The sequence below is a fragment of the Bidens hawaiensis genome, unplaced genomic scaffold (assembly GCF_021521415.1).
Source record: "Bidens hawaiensis isolate Kalapana, Puna unplaced genomic scaffold, B.hawaiensis_p1.1 tig00007860_1, whole genome shotgun sequence".
Taxonomy (NCBI): domain Eukaryota; kingdom Viridiplantae; phylum Streptophyta; class Magnoliopsida; order Asterales; family Asteraceae; genus Bidens; species Bidens hawaiensis.
Window position 1 is genome coordinate 184,411 of NW_027491547.1, and position 26,828 is coordinate 211,238.

The following is a 26,828-nucleotide window of genomic DNA, read 5'->3' on the forward strand; positions in this document are numbered from 1 at the left end:
TAAATCATACATAATATATTATAGATCAGACGTGTCGGTAATAAGTTCTTTGATGCGTGTCAAATGAGTGTTTCTTTCTACGCGACTGACAATTAAGCTTTAATTTTAAAACGAAAATGCTTGATAACACCACACACAACCGGCAAGTGTACCGATCGCAAGTAGCATAGAGTTAGAAGTCTGAGTAACGAACACAAGGACACATGAAAACTCCTAATGATTACTAAACCCTACACAAGACCTTCCTAAGAATAATATTTTTAATTTGATTTTTTAATAATTAAAACTACTTGACCTAAATTACTTTGACTAAATTAGCTACTGGACTAACAGAACTGCCAGATAAAACTTTCCAAAATTGGAAGCTTAACTGACTGTGACTGATAATGGAGAAAACGTCTACCAAGGTAAGAATCAAATTGACAGTTTAAAAAGAAAATGGATTGAATGATCTCACGACACCGGTATCAAATGATAACACAACTAAGGTTCTCTCAATATAGCTAGATCACCTCTCGGTCTCACTAACAAACTCTAACTAACACTTAATTGATTTGAAAAACAAACCGGAAAACGATTACTAAGGTATTCTAATGCCGACTCTCCTCTCAAACTCACCGACACTCGTCCCTAATGGAAATGAATACTACATAACCAAGGATAGAGGAACAATTTAACTTATAACAAACTAGACCAACTAACCGCTTACAAACCCAAACCCAACAAGAACCAAACCCGCTCTCGCGCAATCCTAATCCTACCATGCAAAGGCTATGAGACGACTTTACTTCTTATCACCTCTTGGTATCTAAGAAGGTGTTTACCCGCTTAATTATACCAAAACACACTCAACAAAACCCTACTGTGATATCTACCGCAAACAAATTCTAAACACCAAGTAAAGAATCGAACAAGCAACAATCAATCAAAACAAATTCAACTAATCGAAGCATGAGGTTTATGGAGTATAATTAAAAAAAATTACAGCCATTAAACACAACCTAATTCAATATTAAAACAAACTTTACAATAGTAATTCAAGTCATTTGATCAAACAATTCACAAAACTCATCAAAACCGAACAATTATCATCTAACCTAGGTAGAACTAACAAGTTTAGCCAAGCATATTATTTGGACAGCAGCAAATACTTAAGAAAACAATCATATTACTCATCCAATTCATAAGCAAACTCATTCATTTTAGGGCACGGTTTTGTCGTCTCGAGTCTTTGTAATAGTCTTTGTAATTTATTATTATTTAATGTAAAAGGGCATATATGTAATTTAGACGCATACGTTATTTATGTCTCATTCGTTAAGTATGTTTAACGAATGAGGCCATTCGTTGTCATTTATGGTTTATTCGTTAAGGATGTTTAACGAGTGAACCTTAATCGTTATAGTTATATGTCCATTCGTTAAGGATGTTTAACGAATGGACCTTAGTCGTTAATTATTGTATTCATTCTTCATGGAATGTTGACTAATGGTATAGCGAATGATTCATTCGCTATACCATTTTGGTAACTTATGTAAGGAAGACGAATGAAGGCCATTTGTTGCAGGATGTGTAACGAATGGAAACTCGTCTTCTATATAAAGGTTGTTATACCTTTCATAATTTATGTGTTCTTAAAGTAATTTCTCGTGTATTGTTACTCTGTTTTATTTTACACTCAACACTTCTATATTTATTATCAAGTTATACAAATCACAAACGTATATCACATAACTAGATCCTTGGTTTGATTGATATGATGGATTCTATCGATTTAAGCTCAATTAGTGTTCAACAAGTGGTATCAGATCAAATCCAGGGTTAGATTACGTTTTTGTTAAGGTATTTGAAATGAAATAACCGATTATTCATTGTTTAATTGATTAATTAAGATCTGAATATTAGTTTTTGATTTTCATTCAATTAGTAATATGGAATAATAATTGGATGTTAATTTGAGTGTGATTGAGTTCGGATTCAGTAGTGAAAGGTGTGTTAGTGTGGAATTGGATAATTCTTTGGTTTTGGAATGAATTAATGTGATTTTGGGTAGTGTACGGAACAGAATGATCTGTTATTGATTTATTGGATTTAAGATTGGAACGATTATAGATATTCGGAATGGTTTGGGTTTTCCGCGGGATTGAGACAAGTTGATTAAGCATTTGAGTGTGAAAATTGGTTAAGGTTTGATCAATTTATCCATACGTTTGTATTCGTCTGGATTAAAAGTTAGATCTGGAAAATTTCCAGATCTGGAAATTGCTTTGAAGGTTTGAAGATTCAAAGACATTCGTTATGTCTAAATATTTCATTTGTTATATTGTTGACTACCATTCTCTATCAATTCATAACTGATTCATGACACGTGTCAAGTTTGTTACAACATAATAACAAACTCATTCGTTACTGTAGTTGATTCCTTATTAGCTATTCGTTATTGAAAGTTCATTCGTCCTCACTCATTCGTCAACCATTCGTTCAATCATTCGTCAACCATTCGTTCAACCATTCATTAACCCATTCATCACTCATTTGTCAACCATTCTTCATCCATCCGCTACTTTATTCGTTCACTCATTCGTCAATCATTCGCTACCCTCATTCGTTAACTCATTTATCAATCAAGTATTCAACATTTCTTAAAAAAATAGTTTCTTTAAAATTGATGATCTTACTGATATGGAGTTTATGCAAAAGATTTAAGATAAAGAGTATGATTTAAAATGTCAAAAGTCATCAAAAGAAACTCAAGATCTGACATTGTATGGAGGTTGTTTGCCTTTGAGTAATACTGCGGCTCCAGTTAATGCATTTCTTACTCAAACTGCACAAGAGGAATCATCTTCATACAGTGATCCAAATGCATGTTTCATGGCTTCTGGGATCAATGACATACCTAGTGGACCAACTTCAAATGTTTTCACTGCACCACCTACTGTAAACATGAAGGAAGCTGAACAAAATTTCGCTTTTCTTTGCGCATTTATGACGTCCTATGAAAATTTGGTGGGTAGCAAGATTGCTGTAAGTGAGCTAACTGATGAAGATTATGACCAAATTGATCCTGATGATATGGAGCTAATGGATCTCAAATGGAATATGGCTATGATTGCACGAAAGATGAAAAAGTTCATGCAACGAACTGGTAAAGACTTACCATCATTGAACAAACGGGTTGGTTTTGACAAATTGAAAGTCAAATGTTACAACTACCAAGAGTTTGGTCATTTTGCTAAAGAATGTGATAAGACAAAGAAGGAATACAATGGTCCTCGTTCTCAAGACAGAAGTTTGGGAAAGTCTTTTACTGAGATGAATGATAAACCTTTTGGGGAAGATTCTTGAAAGGCTGTGGGGTCACAAGTTTTACTCACAGCTGATGGTATAGATTGGAAACAACGAATTCTGGGGAATGGAGGTCAAGCTAATCTTGCAGTGTTTGAGCACATTGAAGATTTCCAAGATGAATGTGGAATAAGATTGATTTCTGAAAGTGAAGTTGACACTAAATCAGATTCTGATGTTTCTATCCAAATGAATCCGACTATTTTTGCTTGCATGGCTAAGTTCGACGAGCTAAGTTTTTCTTCTGATTCTAATTATCAGATATTGTGTTTTGTTCAATTTATGAAACAGTTAAGTCTAAATTTGATTTAATTATTGCTTATAATGATTCATTAGTTAAAGAACTCACTTCAATCAAGGATACATATAGACAATAGTTAGAGTCACAAATGAAAGCTAGAGAAAATATTGAGGGATTGTCTATAAGTAATCATGATTTGAAAGAAGAACTTTCAGTGAAAATAACCATTAATGATAAAAAAATATCATGAAATTCTCAAGCATAGATCTAAGATAACCGAGCTTAAAAATGAAGTTCTAGAATTGAAAAATAAACTTGAAAAATTTAGAAACTCATCATTTTTGGTAAATGAAATAATTGAAGTATCTGGTAAACAAAAAGGTTCTACAAAAGGTTTAGGTTTTGTTGAAGTTCCTCCACCATTTCATGATAATTATTCCCAAAATCCATTTACGGGAAAAGAAGAAATTGTTTCTGAATCTGTCATGCATGAGGAGAAACCTAAAAAAATCACTATTCAAAAGTCAACTCAAGAACATCATATTCAAAGTAACAAAGTTTTTGTTGAGAATGTAACCATTAAGGGTGTAATTGAACCTGAAATTGTGCACAAAAACCAAAACATTCCACGTTCAAATCACATTTTGTGTGAACCTCATGAATTTGAGGAGGCTGTGTATGGTTCAAATACATCTAAAGTGAAAAAGAAAAAATTTGTTAAGGTTAAGGCTAAGAAATCAGAAAAACCAAGGATTTCTAATGAGGATTTGATACGTTTCATTAATCCAACTTCTTTGACTGAAAACACTGGTCGTGTATTTAAGTTAAAGGGTCTTAGCAAGGTATTCACTGAGAAAGACATTCCACTTAATTTAATCAAACCAGAGTTGATTGAGAGTATCTTTAACAATGAAACTTCAAAGGTACAAGACCTTAAGCATGCATTTGCTAAATCAAAAGTATCAAACACAACAGATCCATTGATTAAAGAAAAACAATTGTTAAATTCTGTGAAGAAAGTTAAGTTTGTTAATTCAACTGGAACAGACACGTTAGAAAGATTTTCTAATAGTTCAAATCTTGATTTTTTCATGAAAAGAAATTTGTTACGTTTGATGATTTGAACAAATTACATGTCTCTGGTATGTCTTATCAACCTTCGATTGAAACAGTTTATACTAAACCACAACGTTCGTTTGTTGACATGAGAACTTTCTTTTTATGTGGTGAACGTGGTCATGTTGTAAGAAACTGTGGAATGAAGAAATCAAAGAATATTCATCCTTTCATCAAGGAATAAATCAAACATGTTCCTTTAGTTAAAGAAATTCTAAAAAGACCCATGTCTTGTGATGATGAGACTCACATTATGTTTTCAAATGTGAATCCACGCAAAGTGATTCATGTTGATAAAAGCAAAGTTAATTTAAAACCCAAATCCGTTCCTACGGAACCAATTTGTAAAAATGTGAACACGAATGTAGTTCAAGCTATGTATTTGAGATGAAATCAAGAAGGCCTGTGACTTATTCACAAGCAGCTAAACCGCATTTTGATTCAATAAAAATTAACTCTTCAAGTGAAATTAAAGAGGTGTCCAAGACTGAGGCATGGGCTGCCTTTTTGAACTAATCATTTTACCTTTGTGTGCAGAGCTCATCCAAGACTATATCTGGTGAAAAATGGATTATGGATAGTGGATGCTCTCGTCATATTACCGACAACATCAATCTTTTATCAAATGTCAAGAATATTCAAGGCGGGCATGTAGCCTTTGCGTGTAATTCTTGGGGAATGATACAAAATAGAGAGATGTTTTAAATGGTCATATTACATTTGAGAAAGTTAATTATTGTTATAAAGTAGATCACAATTTGTTGAGCGTATCTCAAATTTGTGATAAGAAGTATACCACTGTATTTACTGACAAGGAGTGCATAATACTCAAACCAGGATATGTCATTCCAAAAGACATGGTTGTTATGCGATCTCCTCGATCAAATGATATTTATGTTCTAAACATGATTTCTAAGGTAACCACTTCTATTTAAACGTGTTTTGTCTCAAAGGCAACTGAGAAAGACTCGATTCTGTGGCACAGGCGTATGGGTCATATTCATGTCAGAAAGATGAATTACCTTATGGAAAATGATTTGGTTGATGGGGTTTCCCTCAAACACTTCAAACTGACCGATCAATGTGTTGCATGCAAAAAGAGAAAACAAAAAATGAAGTCACACCCACCTAAGTTGATTAATTCCATTGATACTCCTGTTGAACGACTTCATATGGATTTGTTTGGTCCCATAAATCGTGCGAGTATTGCTGGAGATTGGTATTGTCTAGTTGTCGCTGATGACTATTCAAGGTACTCATGGGTGTTATTTATGAGTTCGAAAGATCATACACCTATTCTTGTTCAAAATATAATCACAAAGATAGAACCATTGTATAAACACAAAGTGAGACGTATTCGGAGTGATAATGGTACGGAGTTCAAAAACACTGTATTGGATTTATTTTGCATTCAGAAAGGAATTCATTGAGAATATAGTACTCCATATGTACCTCAACAGAATGGTGTTGCTAAAAGAAAGAACCAAACACTTATTGAAGCTGCACGAACAATGTTGGCAGATTCTAAGCTTCCTGTTCAATTATGGAACGAGGCGGTAAATACTGATTGCTACACGCCTAATCGTCATCTGACTATGAAGAAGCTACAAAAGACAAGTTATGAGCTTCTTAGCAAATAAAAACCTAAATTAAAGTATTTGGAGCCATTCAGGTGTCCCTGTACTATGTTGAAGAAAGATGTGAGAAATTTTGAAGAAAAACCAATTGAATGTTATTTCTTGGGTTATGCATCACCTAAAAAACGACTGTTCAATTTTACTTCAGGTTGTGTTGAAGAGTGGTACCATGTCGATTGTTAACGATACACCACACCACCCGCTGGAAAGGGTTCTGATTGGATGTTCGACTATGAAAGTCTATTTAATTTGTTTACTCCAATCATTGATCAACCTGATGAAGACTTGGTGCGTGCTTACCTGGAAGATCAATTTTTAACACCAAGGCCTTCGGTTTCTAATTATGATGATGTTCCACAAGATGATCTTCCTGATACATCTGATGTTATCTCTATCTCATCAGATGATGGTCATTTTTTTATTCTTCTTCAGCTCCATTTCCTAAACGTCATGAGATTGGTGAATCGTCTCATGATGCTGAAGAGAATCTGACTAATTTAACTGATAATGTTGTTGTGCCTGAATAGGGCGGAGATGAATTTCTTCCTAGGGTTGCAGGTTCATCAGTCTGACACGGGAATCTTTATTCACCAGACAAAATATGTGAACGATGTCTTGAGCCAATTCAAGATAACTGCTGGAAATATTCCTTCGACGCCTCTTCCCGTGGGTCACAATTTGTCACCAGAAGAATTGGAGGATGTCGTAGATCCAACCCTATACCGAGCAATGATTGGATCATTAATGTATTTAACTGCTTCTCGTCCTAATATAATGTTTGTTGTTTGTTTGTGTGCCAAGTATCAATCAAGTCCCCGAGTGACCATCTGGCGGCGGTTAAACGTATACTTCACTATCTGAGGGGTACTCCTGACACCGGGTTATGGTATCCCAAGGATGATAGCTTTGAACTCACTGTGTTTTTCGATTCTGATTATGGGGGATGCAATATCAATTTCAAATCAACTACAGCGGGTTGTTAATTCCTAGGAAGCCGGCTTGTTTCCTGGCAGTGTAAGAAGCAGACAGCGGTCTCCACTTCAACCGCAGAAGCAGAGTATGTGGCAGCCTCGAGTTGCTCTTCACAGGTTCTTTGGATCAAGAAACACTAGCGGGTTACGGTTTGTAGTTTCTTACTACTCCCAAATTTATTGATAACTCTGTTGCTATTAGTATCACCAAGAACCCCGTGCACCACTCTAAGACAAAGCATATCGAAATTCGATATCATTTTATCCGTGATTTTTTTTAAAAGAAATTGATTGATCTTGAGAAGGTGCACACGGATTTTCAGAAAGCTGATATGTTTACCAAAGCTTTTGACAAAACACGCTTTAATTTTTTGCTTGGTTTAAACGGATTGAAAACTCTTGCTGATATCCTTAAGCTCGGATAATTATTTATTTATTTTGGTTTTCTTATTTTATGATTTTGGGTTTTGGGGGAGAAAATGGAAAAAAGACAAAAATATTGTGATTTCTGTTTTATAGAGAAAATCCAAAAACATTAAAATTTGTAAAGTCAAAAATATTGTGATTTTTGTTTGTATAGAAAAAATCCAAAAACATCAAAATTTGAAAAGTCAAAAATATTATGATTTCTGTTTGTATAGAGAAAGTCCAAATACATTAAAATTTTGAAAAGTCAAAAATATTTTGATTTTTGTATGTATAGAGAAAAACCAAAAACATTCAAATATTTTAAAATTTTCAAAAACATTTTTGCACTCTCTCACTTAAAATTATGCCAGTTACTCAAATTTAAAGAACATATACTTGTATATGTTTGGTCATAATATTTACATATAGTTGTTCGGGATAGTCATTTACCTGAAAATGGGAAGCAATTGGGGCGACTGTTGTGTGTTTTTATTTAACTCTTTCGCTGAAAATTATGTCAGTTGTTTAAGTTTGTGGAACATGTTTGCATGTTTGGTCCTTTTATCAACTTGTAGATTTATATGATAGCCATTTATCTATAAACTGAAAGTGACTGGGCAACTGAATTTAAATGCTCCTCAAAAATGATTTTTGAAGCAAAAAGAGAATATGATAGTGCATTGATCATCTGGTCCCATATCAAGAAAGAAATAAGTTTAAAAGGTTGAGTGCTTAATTGCATTGGTGCATTGATAGGTCTTAAACAAGCTGTTAAGGTAAAGTATGTGATATAAACATAAATGACTGCCAAATTGAAAGAGGTGTTAGTCTCTTCCAAAAATCTCGGTAATGAATGCAGAAATGTAATAGCCTATCATACTCAAACCATATGTTTTTCTGATCTCCAAAAACAAAAATTCAAAATAAAATGCATTTAGTTTATGGTTAACGCTTTAATGGTGTATGGCTTTATGGCCTTAAATCGTGTATTAATGGGATGCATCTGGTTTCCGGGCACTGTAAGTCTTTATGCAGCTTAATTATCTAGGTATTCATAAACATGAATATTTCAAAAGATTTTAGAGCAAACCCAAAGTTATTAAACTTGATCACTATTGTACATCGTACAAATTCATTACTGACTTGATCAAAATCCGTTGTTATTCATACATTTTTCATCCATTACGTGTGTCTTAATACTAGTAAGAAACTGACCCCAAGGGATACAATGTAGTAAGCCTACAGATGAACTCATGCATACTCATTCACAGTAAAGGAAGCTTGGTGTCTCGCTTGATAATGGGGTTATACCTTGTAGTGGGGATTATGAGCTGAGATTGTTTAGTTTATAAATCTATAAAATCTTTATTTTAATCGGCAGCATAATGGTTTAAGTCAAGTTGGGGTGATATGGTAAAAGTCAAACTAAGCCTGAACCGAGATTAGAGGCTGATATCTTGTTCATAGTTGTTGGAAAGTTCTCAAACTTCGTCTTGCATCATTGGTCTTTTGAGCCGTGTAAAATTCTTTCAAAAATCTATGTTGCATCAGCCCAAGTTTAAATGGATGCGGAAGGCAATGTGTAAAACTATCTCTTTGTATTATCTTCCAACGAGAATTGAAAAGTAAACAACTTAACATCATATGATGAAACCCCTAAACCCCCAATCATGCTGCAAATTGAGTCATACGCCTCCAAATGAATGTAAGGTTCCTCCGTTGCTAGACCCTTATACTTTGGTAAACTTTGGAGTGAATTGGTTCTCACCTCAAATGTTCTTCCATGTTGATTTTGAGGAATAACTACCGGGGATGGATTATTAGTGATAACCGGTCGAAAGTGAGCTTCAATCCCTTTTACCATCTCTCTTGCATGCCTTCTTGGTACCCCCGATGTTACTCTTGGTGGCCCATTTGTCTATACATGGGCCTTGGAGGTGAAAATTATTGAAATTGTGGTTGGGGCATTTGTTGTTGCCCTTGTGGATGAACTTGTTGTGGAACTTATTGTTGTTGAACAACCGGTGGTGGGTGTGTATTGAATTCTTGCACTGGTTCCGTTTGTTACCTTGAGCATAGGCAAAGTTCCCTTGATTCACCCGTTGACTTCCATCACCCCCCGTGTAGTAACCTTCCACTTCATACCCCTAAAACTCCCCGTCAAACCCATCACCATAACCATCACTTTGTGTTCTTGAAGATTGCACAAAAGGCGGTGGTTGATATCGGAAGCTTGATTGTGGTTGTTGACAAATTGGTTCTTGGTTTTGTTAGGATGATGATGGATCAAAAGTAGGAAAAAGATTGGAAATAGGTGGCAGTGTTGATAATACTGAGTAAGTGAAGTGAGTGTTCATAGGCTCGGTTGTGTAGGTTGGTTTTACTTCACTCGATGAAGTAGGTATGGTAGTAGTAATCGGTGAAGGTGAGTTTAGTGGAGGTGTGAATGGCAATGTTTGACCCGAAGTAGAGACAGGTGAATCCATGGTGTTGTTTGATGCAGTTGGAGAACCAAGAAGTTTGGTCTCCCTAAGTAGGACTCGGTTTCTTCGAAGTGTTCGTTCAATCTCATGATCAAAAACTAGTGGTGATGACCTATTAGAGCATCTAGTATGCATACACTTGTAAGACCATACACACTAACACAACCAGTGTAAACCCGAAAATAACAAACAAAACTACAAAAGCTAACACACGTTCCGCACTACTCCCTGGCAACGGCGCCAAAAATTGACGTGAGGTCGAAGACTCGCTCAAAAATAAACCAATTATAACTAAATAGATAGCAGTAAGTGGGTGTCGAAAACATAGAGTTTGTGGAATGTGTGTTTACTAGTAGCTTTAAAAGACAACTAATTAGATTAAACTAAATTGCATAAAAAGTAATTTCAGATTTTGATTGATTTGAATTGATTACTAAAAAAAATTAAATAACTTGCAACAACGATTAAAACAAGCGACCATATTAGATTTCAGGTTTAACTCAACACAATGTTCATGTTTACTAGAAAGAACCACATAGACATAGTTCATGCTTGATTACTTGTTTGTGATACAAGGGAACTAAGTACTTGGATTAATATAATGCAAGGTTGTTACCCAATGATCAATTAACTAATATTCAACCCTAATTCCTCCCATGATATCCCGATTACCAATAGCACCAAGAACATATGGTTTGGATTATGATCAAACACAAGCAACAATTTACATACAACTAATCAAACATCATAACAACCAAACAAAGATTGCAAAGTCATTATTCTAGAAATTCAAGCAAGCATAACAAAGTGTATCAATTAAAACTTAGATCCAAGATGATCACTAATGGAATTAGCCACTCATGGTTTTGTAGATCATCATCACTTCAATTAGGTTAATCATACGAATCAAAGACCCAAAAACTTGATTACAATCACTCATAATAGTGTTTTGTACTCCAAAATTCGCCCCCAAGTCGTTCCCAGGTGATAGATATGTGAAAAGACACCCAAAAATGACCTAAAAAGGAGAAAAAAAATTCCAGTTACACGTCGGACCGTGGGCCACGGTCTAGCCACGGTGCATAGAATAGCCACCATATAGTGAAATCTGTCGTTTTGGTGCCAATTTGACTGTGGCCCACGGTCAACACTGTGGGCTACGGCGGAGCTACTTCTCATTTTCTTGTTTTCTTCATATCTTTCTCGTTTCAACTCCGTTTTCACCCACGTTCTCGTGATTTCAACCTCAATCTCCTCATACCTGCAATTATACGAGTGACCCAAGTTAACTAATTCCATGAAATCAATTGGTTAATCATATGCATTTATATCTTTTAGGTCGCTTAACGTCTTCCTTACGGTTCACTGACACTCGACCCTAATGGAATTGAATACTACATAACCAAGGATAGAGGAACAATTTAACTTAACACAAACTAGACCAACTAACCGCCCAAACCCGACAAGAACCGAACCCGCTCTCGCGCAATCCTAATCCTACCATGCAATGGCTATGAGAAGACTTTACTTATTATCACCTCTCAGTTTCTATGAAGTTATTTACGCGCTGAATTATACCAAAACACACTCAACAAAACCCTACAGTGATATTTACCGCAAACAAATTCTATACGCCAAGTAAAGAATCGAACAAGCAACAATCAATCAAAATAAATTCAATTAATCGAAGCATGAGGTTTATGGAGTATAATTAATAAAATACCAGCCACTAAATGCAACCTAATTCAATATTAAACCAAACTTTACAATAGTAATTCAAGTCATTTGATCAAACAATCCACAAAACTCATCAAAACCAAACAATTATCATCTAACCTAGGTAGAACTAACAAGTTTAGCCAAGCATATTATTTGGACAGGAGCAAATACTTAAGAAAACAATCATATTACTCCTCCAATTCATAAGCAAACTCATTCAACAATCAATAATAATCAAACTCAACTCAATTCTCAATTCTCAATTCAATTGCAAAATAATTCAATTCTATGATCAAAAACAAGAGAGTTATGAAACTTAAATCAAACCAACGTATATGTAGATGTATTAAGAAGTATAGGGCTGCTCTCGAATTCTTAGAACACTTGTAAACTCTTGCACCTTGGCTGCTAAACTTCTCTTGTTCCTCCTTGTAGTTGATGCCTACAAAATATATATTTAAGTAATATCATGCTAAAACAAGTTAAGAACATCAATTATTAGATAAACAAGCGATTAAAACAAGGGGCAATTTCATATATACCCTTATAAATATTGAAAATATCATATATACCCATGGAAAATTAAAAATATCATATATACCCTTACAAAGTTAATAATATGTCATATATACCCAATTCATCAAAAAAAATTTAAAAAATGACCATATTACTCTAGTTTGATTAGATGCGAGAAAAGGTTTTACAGTGTAGACAATTTGATGCGACAAATCTTCGAATGGTTTGCAATTTTGAAGAAGTGACGAGAGACGATTTGGTTGTCGTTAAAGGTGAGAAATGTCAATTAAAATAAAAATAATAGCATAGAGTATGAACACATTATATAATATAAAGGGGTAAAATGGTCTATTCGTAAAAATGAGCATATATAAAAGTTAATATATTTGAAAAATAACGGTAAAATGGTTATTTATTAAATTATTATTAATTAATAGGGGTATATATGATACTTTAATTGTGTTTATAAGGACATATATGATATTTTAGTTACTTTGTAAGGGTATATATGATATTTTAAGTTTTGCTTGGGTATATATGATATTTGTAATGTTTGTAAGGGTATATATGAAATTAATCCTTAAAACAATGATAACTAGCGCGGAAAACTAGTGTGTTTTACAACACATCATTCTTCGACTTTGTGAGGTGATGATTCGTCACTTGATGACAACAATAAGATCACGGCGTCGGAAGTAAGCACATTCAAAGGGCGAGGGTTGAGTCACCTAGTTTAAAGATAGCCTCTAATACCATAGGCTCAGGGTGTAAGTCTTTAGGGAACAGGAAATGGTCCCTCGTCCTGTCAAGAACAGGAAGGGCTTTCGGATCACGAGGGAGGCGTTGCATACAAATCACCGTCTTATCCAGAAGCGCATTCAGCACACATCCCTCCCTTACGAAGGTAAAAAAATATAAAAACGAGGAACAATATAAAAAAAAAATTTAGAAGTTGTATGTGCATATGCTTACTCTCATTCACATACTAGAAGAATGGATTGAGGTCTAGGTATGGCCATAAGCGGCTCAGACCAGCCAACACCAGGGCTTCTTCCACAATAGCCCGCATCGGAGTTGGCGTTTGGGTTAACGTCTTGAACCAGGCTTGATCCTCATAAAGCGCAAATTGCATATCAGGAAGTTTTTCATTCTGCGGGAAACGGACCATGGTAATACGAACCACGTCCTCGCGGACCCAGAAGAATTTGGTCTTCCACTCATAGGCACTACGGGGTGGTTCGGTACAAACAATCCCCTTGGTAGTAGCAGCACAGTTGTACCATCCACTGCGGCCATACATTTTATAGAACACAAGAAATATCTCCACTGTCAACATAATGTTGTTGGCTCAGCAGCAAAACTCAAAATGAAGTATTCTCATCAAGCCAAATGGATGCACTTGAGATAGATGGATATCGTATCCCGTCAGACAATTACCTAAAAACTTAGTAATTGGGAATCGAAGATTCTCGGTGGAGAAGAATTCGACGTAAACAACCATTTTTTCGGTCGGAGGTTTGTTGGCGGTAGACGTGGCCATAGGAACTCTAGTTCCCATTCTGGTGTGATTCCATATCTGGTAAGGAGACTCTAGAAATCCTTCTCCTTCCAGTTGACCTCTACGAGATTAATAGAAGGAAAGTTCTTCTTTTCGGCAGCCATTATGTCAGATACGGACGGAAAACAGCGAGCAATGGTGAAGAAGAATAGTGGATAATAATTCTCAGAGGAAGATGAAAGGAGAAATGATTTTCCAAGTAAAGGAACGCCCTATTTGTACCCAACGGTATTAATGCGATATGAAGGCAATAGTGGAGAGAGAAACCGGTGGGTCCAATGAATAGGCGACACGCCAGGCGGGAAAACCAAAAAAGCGAAAAAAGGGTACAGTTTGTTATAGTTGACAGCCGGCACAGACGTCACATCATCTTACGATGCCTGCATACCTGTCACATACATTCGTCTTATACTTATCTTCAAAGAAAAGAAATATCTCTAAGGGGCAAACGCAAAAATTCAAAAACCCACAAATATCATAAGTCCACAATTTCACCCGCATAAAACTCCACGCGAAAGAAACAATGGACTGGGAGACTTATGGAGTTATGATAGTGAAAAACTCCAAATACCCACCAAATAATACCCGCGGATCACTCAATGATCCCTCAAAAGTTATCCGCAGGTCGTCCCTATAGACCGCGTATCATTCAAGTCTCCTTAAGAAGGCATCCGCAGGTCATCTCCTTCACCCATATAATATATAGAAAACAAAAAGTTAGACAACTATCTTAAAGAACAAAGACTTCCCGCGTATGCGGAAGTCTCCATTACGCGGAAACATCCCAAAGTACGAAACAAAGGAAAGATGACATCAGCAAAGCAGTTATAACCAACTTCTTTCTAAAAGGTTAATACGTATAATCCTTCGTAAAAATCATGTGACATGGTAGGCAATCAGAGAAGGACAACTGGATAGTTTGTTACAACCATGAACATGGCTAGCTGTCATATCCTATCAAATATTGCCAGGTGTCAGTCAGTTAGAAGGAATATCTTCTAGAAAAGGACAGTTGCACCAATAATATTCCTTTAACGCCGGCTATAAATACCAGACTCATCAACATGAGGTATTCATTCACACTTCACCTATCACATCAATCACTTAAGCACTCTTTCTCTCTACAAAAACGGTACTTATTCTCATGCCAAAGGGTCGTTACGAGAAGACCCCCACTCTTGTCCTTCCCGTAACAAGCTCACGGTGTTCTGTTTTGCAGGTTACCGTCGCCAGAATTGTTAGATTCACATTCTTGTTAGCCTGATTATTATATCTTAATTCATACCCAGTGGAATCATCAGTCTAAACTAATCGAAGTTTAGATCAGTGCTTCTTCAGAATCTTTGGGCTTCTCCGCAATTGGGTTGTTACCCACCTTATTGGCTTAGTTTATAATTTTTGTTTAGTACTATTTAGTGTTTTGTTTAAAAGATTTCTAGATTTTATAAAAAAAAAATTATTACAACAAAGAATTAACTATTATTTTCATAATAAGTGGGTTTAGATATTTTCTAAATAATAATGTGTTCGTTCGCCTAAAAAGAATATGTTTGTTTATTGATATGACACTATACCTATATAATAAACTGAAAATAGATTGGGCCCCACCGAAATTTACGCCCTAAAGTGTTATAGTGTGAGGAAAAACAATGTGTTAGGTAATCAGTTAATCTCCACAGTTGTAATTCATTTTTAAGTAGTATTTTTCCATATATGGCAAGAAAAAATAATAGTGTAATAAGCATAATATAATCATCTTATAATTTAGGGGTGTGAATGAAATCGAAAAACCTATCCGAAACAAAAAAAGCCAAGCTAAAAATAACTAACGGAAACAAAAACAAACGGTTTGGTTTTATGTCTTTATAAAAACCAAGCTTATGATTTGGTTTTGGTTTTGCATGTAATAAATGAAACTATCTAACTAAATTTATAGAATTTTAATTTATTACCTTTAAGTCATTTATAAGAATTTAATAAACTCAAATATTTGTACCCAGATGTATAATTATCAGTTATTTAATCATTAGGGTAAAGTTAACATACAAATGGAGGCAAAAATGAGAAGTGTGAGAAGTATTTGTGACCACATAAAAACCTCTTAAAAATAAAATAAAAAATAAAAAAATTATAACTCAAAATATAAAAAAACGAAAAAAATTAAAAAAAAAAACCCTAATGTTTCCACCATCAATACCGTTAAAAAAGACAAAAAAAATTAAAAAAATGACGAAAATGAACAAAAGACACCATTATAACTAAAAAACACAATTGATCGCAAAAATATAACATGATGCCGAACAAACAAAATATAGCACAATGTTAAGTAATATAACATAATATAAAGAAAAAAATACACAATGTTAAAGAATAAAGACGAAATCAATGACGAAAAAAATATAAAACACAATGATAAACAAAAAGACACGACGACTTTTTTCACTTATCATTGTGTTTTTTTATGAGAACGAGAAAGACGGTGGAAACATTTTTGTGTTTTTACTTTTTTCGTTTTTTTATTAAATTTTGAGTTATGTTTTTATTTATTTATTTATTTTTAATTTCTTTTGAGAAGTTTTTTTATATAGCTACAAATTCTTCTTATTTTTGATCCATTTATAGAATAGCCTAACTCTTAATCATTAAACAAAATGGTTTAAGCTTACATTCATTATTCTATGACAATTTTTTTGGTCCAGAGTTGTCAAGCTTAATTTAAAAAAATGAAAAGAAAAAAAAACAAAACAAAACCCAAACCTTAGTTTGGGTTTTTGATTTGGTTTAGCCCAAAGCCGAAGGATATTTAGGGGGTGTTTGGCATGTGAAAATAATATATGAGTAGAGACAATAATATATGACTTGTGGTCATAAGCTTTTAAGAGACGTGGACCGGCAAGAAACAAAGAAACATTGCTTTTGTTTTGTTTTGTTTTGTTTAGTGGGTTTATTACAATTACAAGATTAATTAATAATCGGAAGCAAAAGAGTGTTTGATGGCGTTGCAATTGAGCAGCGGGTGTATGTGTATGACCCATACACGAAGAATCAGAGCTGTTGCTTCCGATGGTGTTGTAAAGGTGAAGAAGACCCAGGATGTGAAGCTGGGTGCTTCTGATTTGAAGCTCACAAGGCTTGGGATTGGAGCTTGGTCATGGGGTGACACTAGTTACTGGAATAATTTCGAGTGGGATGGTACGTGACTAGTCCTCATTACTTTTTCAATTTTAATCTATATATGGTGTTTGTTTTTCTTATTCAGATAGGAAGATGAAAGCTTGTAAGAGTGCCTTTGATGCAAGTATCGATAGTGGTATAACTTGGTTCGATACTGCTGAGGTTTATGGATCAAGGGTAATTACAAGTGGATTATATTTGTATTGTGAGATTAAAAGCCTTATTCTTCTTTGGTTTTACTTTTCAGTTCTCATTTGGTGCTATTAATTCTGAGACACTCTTGGGAAGGTAGGCAACAATCAAGTAAATTATGGTTATCATTCACTCTTGTTGAACATTAATTCCTAGTGAATAATATTACCACAAATAATCTCATCATATTTACTCGGTTTTGAAGATTTATCAAAGAACGGAAGAAAAAGTATCCAGAAGATGAGATAGCTGTTGCAACTAAATTCGCCGCGTTGCCATGGAGGCTTGGGCGCCAAAGTGTCATTTCAGCCCTAGAAGACTCATTGAGTCGACTCGAGCTTGACTCTGTGGAACTTTATCAACTCCACTGGTTTGTCCTTAAAGCTCCTATACTGTTTCAGTTTCAAACTAACTCATAATAATCAACTCTTTTCTTTTATGAATTTTCAGGCCAGGAATATGGGGAAATGAAGGTATTTACTTGCCCATATAATGTAAACTATATTTAAAGAAGTGTAGACATTAAGATTTAAGATACGCATCAGTCATACACGTATATAACCATTTCAGGATACATTGATGGTCTTGGAGATGCAGTGGAGCAAGGGCTAGTGAAGGCTGTTGGAGTCTCAAACTATAGCGGTATGTTTTTCATTTCTTTAACCGTTGAAACTTAAAACTATGACATACGAGGGTTCAAATGTTTGACTATCTTTGACTTCCTAATATCAGAAAAACGCCTTCGTGAGGCTTATAAACAACTTAAGAAACGAGGTATTCCTCTGGCTTCAAATCAAGTCAATTACAGTCTCATATACAGATTACCCGAGGAAAACGGTGTGAAGGCCACATGTGATGAACTTGGTATCACTTTAATCGCGTATTCGCCTATTGCTCAAGGTTTGATTAGTACTTTGCCTTTGCATATAAACAAAAAAGACTTTCCAATTAAATGGTGTATCGACGGCCGTGAGATGCTTTAAATTTTTAATAAACTCCATGTTTTGAAACTCATGCAGGTGTTTTAACCGGAAAGTATACGCCAGAAAACATCCCAACAGGTCCTCGTGGGAATATCTATACTGCCGAATTCTTAACCAAGGTAAGTTCGGGTATGATGACGAAGTTGTATGCAAAAAACAAGAATATAAATTTTGAATTTAATGTGTTAAACTAAACATCAACTTGTTTTATTGCAGTTGCAACCTCTTTTAAACAGGATCAAGGAGATTGGCCAAAACTATAACAAAACTCCAACACAGGTATTTTATATTTCACACTCTTAAAGTGTGAAAATACACATATTAAGAAATATTATATGTGATTCAGGTGGCTCTAAACTGGCTGATTGCTCAAGATAATGTGATCCCTATCCCGGGAGCCAAAGATGCAGAACAAGCAAAAGAGTTTGGAGGGGCGTTGGGTTGGACACTAACTAGCGAAGAGGTTAACGAGCTTCGCGAGTTGGCTTCAAGAACGAAACCCGTTATCGGTTTTCCCGTTGAGAAGTTGTGAGAGAAAATATCAACATTTATTTCATTTTTATCATACATTACATATGTGTATATGTATATGATACATGAATGTTGGAAACAGTCTCAAATGTTTACACAATATAACACTATGAAAAAGAAAACCATAAAAAAATAAATGAAAATTTGACATGATATGATACCAACTACCAAGCAGACCAAAAGAATTTGAATGTATTTTTGAACCTCGATCGCTACAACTAATTATCGTGTACACGTTTTCACCTTATATGAAGCCGGAATAAGGGTTATAGGGTTGGACGGGCACACCTGGGCCATAAAGGTGTGAGCTAGGCCCGTATGGATTAGCAAAGGGATTTGGGCCTTGTTGTGGCAATGGTTGGCCCATCATCATCATTTGCTGCTGCTGCTGGTACATGAAAGGCTGCTGCTGATGAGCCATGGTAGAACCATAGAACGGGTCTGGTGCAGTCTGATGTGGCATCATGGCTGCCATTGGACCGTGTTCCCATGGGTTGTAACTAGCATTCTGGTTAGTTCTTCTGATTGCATCATCATACAGGCTGTCAAGTGTCAGTTTGTCCAATCCTCCAGCCTGTCATTAGTTAAACAAAGTATTGATATTGATGCTTTTGGTCCAATATTATATTTATTGGTGGCGTACCAGTTTGTTTGCTGACGTGGCACTACCGTTAGAGGTTGGGGCAGTTACAAGTGCCAACTCCCATCCTGACGTTCCATTTGCTGATGTAGCAGTTAAAGTTGGTTGGTCACCTGTTATAGTAAAAGCCGTTAAGAATAAGGTTAGCAAGATTTGCAGACAAAAAAAACTTGTCTGACCGTCTGCTATGTCTAGGCTTCTAAACGAACTGAGCGAACACAAACGGAGCATGTTCGTTAACATTAAACATTATAAGCGAACAGTTCGCAGACATAAACGAACGAACATAACTGAGCTAAAATTAGTTAAAAGTAAGCGTGAATAACAGCGCGTTGGGCCTAAAAGTTATAAAACTAGACTAAACTATAGGGCGTCCAAAAAAATAAAATTCATATAAATAAACGTAAACGAACGAACTTTAACAAACATAAACAAACGAAAAGGAACGTACTTAAATGAACGTTCACGAGCATAGATAAACAAATAAGACGTGTTCACGTTCGTTCAACTAAATGAACAAAAATTTTCTTCACATTCGTTTGCTTATTAAATAAACAAACTTCCTGCCACACGGTTCACCGACCGTTTGGTTCATTTACAAGCCTAGCTATGTCTATATTTGTTTATATCATTCTATATTATTGGACCCATAAAATGAAATGTGGACGGAAAATGACCAAAATTGACATGTTGACCACCAACTTTACCAGAATAGACATGTTGACCACTCATTTTACAAACAATAATAATATTAACAGAATACACAGTGTTTACATACCAACAGGCACAATTGCCAAAGCCAAGGAGTTCTTCTGGTCAAAGTCAACAGATGCTTCTGCCACAGGATCACCAAGATCCTACCATTTTACAAAGTCAAAACACTGAAGTTATGGTAAACAATTGACCAGACAGTACTGAAAGAAAATAACCTACCAACAGATCCGGTGGTGGTTCAGAAGCGGGTGGAGCCACTTGAACCGGTTCAGGTGCGGGTGCAGGTGCAGGTGCGGGTGCGGGCTCAGCTGGAAGTGGAGAGTCTAACTGCTTCTCGGGGACTGGAACCTCTGCTTCCTTTTTATATTCTATGGCCAAAATTGCTTTCGGTTTACCATCAACCGCCTGCTTTTTATGAGATTAGACAATTAACTAACTAAACAGAAATTTCAAATTTAGAAGTTTATATTAGCTGATTAGAGACAAATCCTACCAAATCCTTACGAACGTTTGAAGCACGAGGAGCTTCTTTTACATATTCTTCCATGGCTTGTAGAAACGAAGATGGCGGCTTCAATTTGAAAGAAAAAACAATAATTATAAGTAAGAAAATTAAGTACTGTTAAAAGCATGATGTCATAAAGATAACGTAGGAATAACCGTACCTGCTCGATCTTAATAAACCTTTCTCCACGTCCAATGTCCAGATTTTTACAAATTTCATAAAACTCAGACAATCTTTCAGCCTGAAAATAAGTTGATAAATTATAAATTAGCATAACCTATCTACCATTTGATAGAAACATCAAACATAGGCCTGTAAACAAATAAATTCATTTAGATAATAAACAGACGAACATAAAGTAAAGTTTCCGTTCATTTAATATTTAGTTAATCAAACAAAAATGAACACATTTCTCGTTTGTTCATCTATGTTCATCTGCGTTTGTTCATTTAAATTCGTTCGTTTGTGTTCATTTATAATCATTACTTTACGTTTGTTTAAGTTCATTCGTTTAGATGCGTTAAGTTAACAAATACTGTAAATTTTTAGACCCATTATAATTTAGTCTAGTTTTAATAACTTTTTATTTAGGCCCAACACATTGTTCACATTTACTTTTTATTGATTTTAACTCGGTTATGTTCGTTCATCTATGTTCATTTGTTTACGTTCTTGAACCGTTCGTTTATACTGTTAACAAACAAGCGTAAATGAACACAAACACATTCATTATTTTAACGAATCACATACAAGAAAACCCTGTTCGTATTCGTTTTCAATCGTTTGTTCGGTTAAAGTTAAACAAACGAACACGAACATTCTCCGTTCATGTTCATTCGGTTGGTTTACAAGCCTTATCAAAAGTGAACATAATTTTCCAGAAGTGAACCTGCTGTCCAGCCCTCCTATAAATATCCAGAGCCTTGAGAGCATCATGGCGTTGCATTTCAAATAACTGTTATAAAAAAATGTTTAAATTATTAAACCTAGGTCATTAACAAACTCCAGTTCTCATTTTTCAATAACCAATATTACAGCTTACCTTGTCTACCAAATTAACTGAACCATCACTAATTGCATGGTAGATTTTCATACTTTCAGAGGCAATCTGAAGAAGCAATAAGATATAAAAAGAAACAAATTTAGAGATGTGGTTGGTATATTGCTGTTAACAGCCTTAACTAACCATAGAAAGTGCCAGCTGTATCACAAAGTTATGAACTGCTGCTCCTTGTGGCTGCATAGGAAGACAAGTGAGGTTTAAAGTTTAAACCTTATTTGAACTGAAGTACCAAATTTAATGGTTTTAAGGTTTAATAAAAATTAAAGATTATACCTGACAGCCTAAAACACGAAATAGAAGTTGTTGCAAAGCTGGCAGTTGTTCAAGCAGCTCGGGAGTGTCAAGATCTTTTGTTCTCTGAACCATAGTTGTTAATAAACATCACCTTAAAAGTTAATAATTAGAGAATATTGTGTATTTTGCTTATGGTGATATGACTTTAGATTCAAGGGATTTAATTTGATTGAAAAGATAAATAACTAAAGTATTAAATAAACATTAGTTTGATGAATATCTTACCGGACGGTCTGCTTCAACATCATATTTCAAGACGCGGAAGCATTCCAGCCTTTCTTCCAAATATAGTGCATAGGTTCTAACCCAACCAGAATAATCCCATGCTAAAACAGAAAATTAAGATCTTTTGTTAAGCATTTATGTATACAGTATGATTCATGACATATATATATACACATATATGTATTTCAAGGTACCATTTGGACTAGAGTCATCTTTGAAGTAAGACAAGTTGAGCACATGATTTCTACTCCTTCCATAGTTGAGAAGTTCCTCTTGAAATGTGGGGTCCACCTCCCTCAAGGCCCGATGAATAACAATTAGAGTCTTCAAAGCAACCTGAGTTAGAACTTTTGGTCAATATCAACATGTACACTAACAATAAAGTTGACCGTATGAGACTCAAAGCAGATCGTGTAATAGTATCATGGTGTTCAGACTAATAATATATTAATACTTTTTAATATTTACTAACTTCTATATGAAATTAATGGCACAATTCCCAGAATATTTATATTTTACCATTTTTAATGAAGTTAATCCATATTTGAGTGACCCTTACATAAGTAATTGTGTTACTCGACACTTAGATGATCAACAAACAGATATAAAACCAAATATAGAAAGCGACATGTATCTTCATTTGAAAACTTGTTTTAATATTTTGTGACAGCGTGACATAATTATTATAAAATAATCTAAAACCTCCAAAACAGAAAGCCACACTTAAGAAAACTAAGTGTAGGAATACATACAGCCCAATTATGTGTTTTGGACAATCTTCTTGCGAGAGCATGTATGCAATACGCGACATCAGCTCGAGGCCTTGAAGCTGAGATAGCTGCAAATATAGCTGCAACAAGGAGATCAATATTAAGCAAAGTTCAGTTGTTAATACCAAGAAATACAGCATACTCAAAGAAGTTAAAAGTAGAAAAAGCTGACCACGTATATGCTTCTCTTTTGCTGGGCGTTCAACGTGGTTTGTAGCCTTGACAATATTGATATCCAATTCCTATGAAATCCAAATCAGGTACTACAGAAACGAATGAATGAAGCTGGGAAGCATCGACCTACCTTATAGTCACTGCTAACTTTGGCAATATTCACAGTGGTGCTATCCTTAATGGCACCGAGTGCTTTTCTCAAACTGCTTTGAGCCCCTCCACCAGACATCCTTGAATCAATGAAAAAGAAACGTAAGGAGGGGAGTGCTACTGAAACTTAGATCTAGGAGAGGTCAAAGGCATTTATTATTATTATATTGATGATACATTTTGTTATTCAAATATTGGAATTACATATGACTATTTTGAGGATGTAAAGAATAGCTTTTGTTTGAAGAATAGTATTTATAATTGATAAGTATGTAAGGAACATATAATCTTGCTCAGCAGGAATCTACATGCATTAAACATAAGAAAGGCAGGTGAAGTGATTAATTCAAGTATGATCTAGTTAGTTGCTACACATATCATAAACCACTAGACCTTTATTGGTTGGAGATCGAGAAAGCTACTAAATAATAAGATAAGTAAGTAAATGAACCTAGAGAGAGAGAGAGAGAGAGAGAGAGAGAGGTCGAAGGAATTGGCTGGGTTTTGTAGAGAGAGAAAGTGATTGAAGACAGAGAGACTTATGGCAGGCAGGTGTGTGTTGTGTGTCTGCAGGAAAAGAAAAGAAAAGAAAAGAAAAGAAAGGTCACCTCTTCTCACCAAAATTATTATTATTATTATTATTATTCGTATTTGGTTGGCCGTCGGCGTCATCATATAATATTCATATTCTTTTTGTTTCTTAAATTAAATATTTTTAATTTCTTTCTTTTTTTTAAGGACCACATGTCGGAACCCTAAGATCAAGTATATCGTACCTTAAGTTGGATAATGGTGCTCCACAAGTTATTGTAGGAAACTAGTGAAAAATATTTTAAAAGGTTTGAAAGTGGTTTTGAGGCAGGTGAATAACAACTTCAACTCCACAAGAGAACCTGAATCGGATTCGTAATCTTTAATTTCAATTGGAAATTGAAAGTTTAATCTGTATTTAGCTCGAGTTAGCTCATTATTCGATGAGTAAATTTCTTTTTTTTTTACATTTCGTGTATGACTTAAAAATTACTATCAAAACCAATAAGATAGAATAAATATTTAGGATGAAAAGTTATTTTAACGAGTTACATCTAGCTTGGAAATTTATAGAAAACAAAGACATTTGGCTCGATGGTTTTTGCCTTTTTGGTAGCGTAATAAGGGCTCCCTCCCTTTAAAGGTTAAGGGTTCAAAACATGTCCCGGCATGTTAGGTTAGGTAGACAAGAGTAGATTTTTAGTTGTTAAAAGAGAAAAAAAAACAATATTTGAGAGTTAATTAGCCTGGATAAACAAAAACAATTCAATTTTAAATTTTGAAACCTTAATAAGAATGAGGAGAATGGTGGTGCACTTTGCCACACCAATATATTTTTGTAAAGATGTATTTGATAATTGTTGGTTAAATAAGTATCTTAACATGTTTTTGGAATATTGTAGTATGATAATATAATCAATAACTAATTTATAGATTAAAAAAAAATCAGTTTGTGCACCTTCTTTATACATTTAAAGATGATGGGATACTTATTTAACCAACAATAATTAGTCGTGTGATAAAGTATTTGCGTTTAAAAAGAAACCACCAAAATACACACCACTCACAGGTCATACATATCGTATATGTTTTTATATGGTTCACTATGTTAAATATATAATGTAAATAATTTGATAAATGAGTAGGATCAACGATAATACTTAAATACTTGATACGTGAAATCTATAATAAGTAGTATTAGTAATTTGTAAGGTTTATAACCTAAATCAGAATTAACATACCTCTAATAAGTTGAAAAAGGCTTGGAATCTGCTAAACACAACCACTTGAATATGAAAAAGTAAATGATTGTAAATTGCAGTGACATCGGTAAGGTAGTTATGTACGACAACCATTTATATTATGTGAGTTATGACTTTATAAAGCAAAATAACATATTACATTATATAGGGACCAAATTAAGTTACAGTTATAATTAACAATCTTGTAAACAAATCATAAATCTTTAAATGAGAACACATGATTCCGAATTTTACGTTAGATCTAGTCTTTGATATGAATACAATATGGTCTAGATTACGCAACTGTGTGTAGTGTGTGTGTGTGTTGAGGGGAGATTTGGGCAGAATAACGAGGCTTAGATCGATAAACAAGAACTGTTATAAAATTAGAAATATTACAAGGTATATATAGACGAAGACCTCATTCGTTAAACATGTCCTAACGAATGAGCTCTCATTCGCTATCAATAACTTAAGTTCATTCGTTAACATCCCCTAACGAATGAACTTCATACTTTAACCTCATTCGTTAAACATCCTTAACGATTGAGGACAAAACATGCGGGGTTCATTCATTATTATAACACTAACGAATGAGACCATACATTTACCAAGATACCCCATATATGTTAATCTAATATCAAAATACATTAAACAAAGACCGAGACGTAAACTGGTGTACTAACAAACTCCCCCTCGTCTCGAGCTCTTGGTTGTCTTCACTTCTTGAACTTGCTAGTCTTCCAGACAACACAACTATGAATCCTAAATGCATAACATGCTCGAATAACCCTTTGGAATTGCATAGCTTGCTCGTCGTCTCTAACATTCGTCCATTTGATTCAATTCTTGTATAACACTTCGTTGTCAGAGTCAGATAGGTTGACTAGCCACATAGGATCACTAACCCTTATAAACGTTGTCTTCAAATCAGATCCCAATACAATTCTGGCCTCACCGGTCTTGTCATCATACTACCACCGATTAAATGTCTTATAAAGAGTTTGAGGAACTGTCTTTATAGTTACTTTCTTTAAAGTGAGCGCGCGGCTTTATCTTAAGTACGAGCTTTCTCCAACCGGCGCGTGGATCAATATCATCGATATACTTTCGTGTCGGCACCGTCCATACTTTACCGCGTGTAATAAATGATGATTGAACCATCCAGCCAACTAATTACAACCTAGATTCATGAACAGACTATTGGCCAATGTACGAACGTCCCATCGTAGCATGGAAAACACATCACTAATATGTTTAAAATACTGAATACCATGCTCCCATTTCACAACGCGTACTCTAAGCTCTGGTTCGTACATCCACAAGATAATATTACCTTTCACCGTCTTTGCCACTACAAACTTCTTTATCTGATATGCAGATTCTCGGGGCTTTGACTGCAGATAATCTTCTTTCTCAACATATCTCAGAGCCTCGATCATCTTGTTCATCTTTGACAGTTTATGCTTAAACATACCATCAGAAGTTTGTGACTCAGTTTCAGATACTTTATTTTTACCTTTCTCTTTCTCTGTCTCTTTCCTCAAACGTTCTTCAGATGCTTCAAAATCTTTAGTTGTAAAGAATGGAATCCTTTCATCAGAGTTAGAATGAGAATACATATAAGGGTATTCTTCAGCCATC

The 26,828-nt window shown here is 34.8% G+C and overlaps 2 protein-coding genes across 2 annotated transcripts; one reads left to right on the forward strand and one right to left on the reverse strand.

The window, feature by feature from the left end:
• Positions 1-16,990: 16,990 nt before the first annotated feature.
• On the forward strand, positions 16,991-18,914 carry LOC143636331 (putative oxidoreductase At1g06690, chloroplastic). Its single transcript, XM_077103956.1, has 10 exons — positions 16,991-17,189; positions 17,257-17,348; positions 17,419-17,459; positions 17,569-17,733; positions 17,814-17,836; positions 17,934-18,005; positions 18,096-18,263; positions 18,383-18,465; positions 18,563-18,625; positions 18,693-18,914. Exons 1-10 carry the CDS (start codon positions 16,991-16,993, stop codon positions 18,876-18,878), a joined length of 1,092 nt encoding a protein of 363 aa, XP_076960071.1. The 3' UTR covers positions 18,879-18,914.
• A 26-nt stretch (positions 18,915-18,940) lies between these two features.
• On the reverse strand, positions 18,941-23,492 carry LOC143636332 (putative clathrin assembly protein At5g35200). Its single transcript, XM_077103957.1, has 15 exons — positions 23,393-23,492; positions 23,261-23,330; positions 23,071-23,168; positions 22,513-22,654; positions 22,319-22,419; positions 22,073-22,156; positions 21,923-21,973; positions 21,779-21,844; positions 21,626-21,691; positions 20,897-20,977; positions 20,725-20,802; positions 20,451-20,636; positions 20,296-20,374; positions 19,521-19,630; positions 18,941-19,451 (listed from the first exon to the last, which is right to left on the reverse strand). The coding sequence occupies exons 1-15, from the start codon at positions 23,489-23,491 to the stop codon at positions 19,122-19,124; spliced, it is 1,641 nt and encodes a 546-aa protein (XP_076960072.1). The 5' UTR covers position 23,492; the 3' UTR covers positions 18,941-19,121.
• Between the last annotated feature and the right edge of the window lie 3,336 nt (positions 23,493-26,828).